A 1,488-nucleotide genomic window follows, 5' to 3' on the forward strand; every position below is an offset into this window, starting at 1 on the left:
CACGAAAATGTCAGATAGAGGTGCGTTTTTGCATTCCCCTTAGCGAGCAAGCACTCCCCGGCAGTGATGTGGTGATTTTGTGCAAATAGGGACGTAAATGGACAGGTTTAGCGGCGTTCTTGGTTGTTTCCGCAGCGGTCTGGCGTGGGTTTGGCTAGCAGGCACCAGATTAGCCCTTCCTCTCTGTGTTTTTGCATTCCCCTTAGCGAGCAAACACTCCCCCGGCAGTTATGTGGTGATTCTGTGCAAGTAGGGACTTAAAAGGACAGGTTTGGCGGCGTTCTTGGTTGTTTCCATAGCAAGTCTGGCGTGGGTTTGGCTGGTAGGTACCCTCCCCAGGCACCCGACCGGAGTAAATTTAATTGGAAATGCGTGCGGTTACATCTGTGATGGCCTATACAAAATTTCAGGTTCAACGGACCCCTCCCTGAAAAGTTGTCGAGCGTCTTCTAATATTAGATCCTAATTTCTAATTAGAACTAATATTAGAATTAGATTAGAACGGAAAACATTCTAATGTCAGGAACAACCCTACTTATAGGCGATTTGGCAGCCCTTGAGCCCTCGGCTCATACTGGGCGGTTGGCAGGTACGGGGACCACACCACACGACCATGTAACACACACACAAACACCCCTCATCCCCCTCCGATACTTTCGTCATCCGCATCCCGGTGCCCCACCCTGGGACACATCTCCTGGCCTCTCGTAACCCTCTGCCATGCCTGGCAGAGGTGGCGGTGGTGCTGTGGGGTCACGGGGCCGCGTGTGTGCACACCCACCGGCGTGAGGGTGGCCTTGGCAGGTAGCAGTGGCGAACACGGGGTCGATGCACGGGCGGGGTGCTGAGTCTGCTCTGTGTGGAGCTCCGGCGCAGCAGCTGGCGAAAGCTGTTGCGGAATCGTCTTAGAGCAGTAGTGCAACACATTACAATTCACCGACCGAACACGCCAAAAGCGCCGACCAGGTGCTTCGTATTGTTGCGCTGCAACCGTGCTTCTCACCCGGCAAGGATTGCGACAAGCAATCCAGCTCTAGCAGCACCGTCGCAAGCGCCAACGGCTTCACCCCTAGCTGTTTCTACACAAATAATGGTAAGGAACCGGTACGGCGGCGCCTCCAAACACAAACTTACATATGCCGTGCTGGAGGTCTACCTGCTTTGCCTGCCACTCGTCCCAACCATCTCAACACATGGCAAAATGGTTGCTGCGAGCGGTCTGCATGACTGGCTGCTAGTCCTGCTATGAAGCCCATCCATTCGGAGATGGGTGTAAAGCTCATGCTGGGTGCCCCACCGTAAGGGGTAAATCAGGGCCTGCAACGCCTCCGAAGCCTAGCATAGTGCAATATACACAATACGTTTAGATATATAATATCCTGTCCGTCCGCTATACGCATTCCGAGCGTAAGCCGCACAAAAGCCGCAGCTGCCAATGCCACCGGCTGGGTGATGGAGAAAGCCCCGCACGAGGTGTTCCATCCCCTG

General features: G+C 54.3%; 1 protein-coding gene across 1 annotated transcript in view; it reads left to right on the forward strand.

Annotated features, from left to right (window-relative positions):
- The window catches only part of VOLCADRAFT_108744 (uncharacterized protein), a gene marked incomplete at both ends in the record, with an annotated part of 6,186 nt that extends 5,052 nt beyond the window's left edge, over nt 1-1,134 (forward strand). The window contains one exon of the mRNA XM_002959727.1: nt 1,012-1,134. Coding sequence (XP_002959773.1) covers nt 1,012-1,134 — 123 coding nt within the window. The remainder of the gene's footprint in view (nt 1-1,011) is intronic.
- Between the last annotated feature and the right edge of the window lie 354 nt (nt 1,135-1,488).

This window comes from Volvox carteri (assembly GCF_000143455.1).
Source record: "Volvox carteri f. nagariensis unplaced genomic scaffold VOLCAscaffold_637, whole genome shotgun sequence".
Lineage (NCBI taxonomy): Eukaryota > Viridiplantae > Chlorophyta > Chlorophyceae > Chlamydomonadales > Volvocaceae > Volvox > Volvox carteri.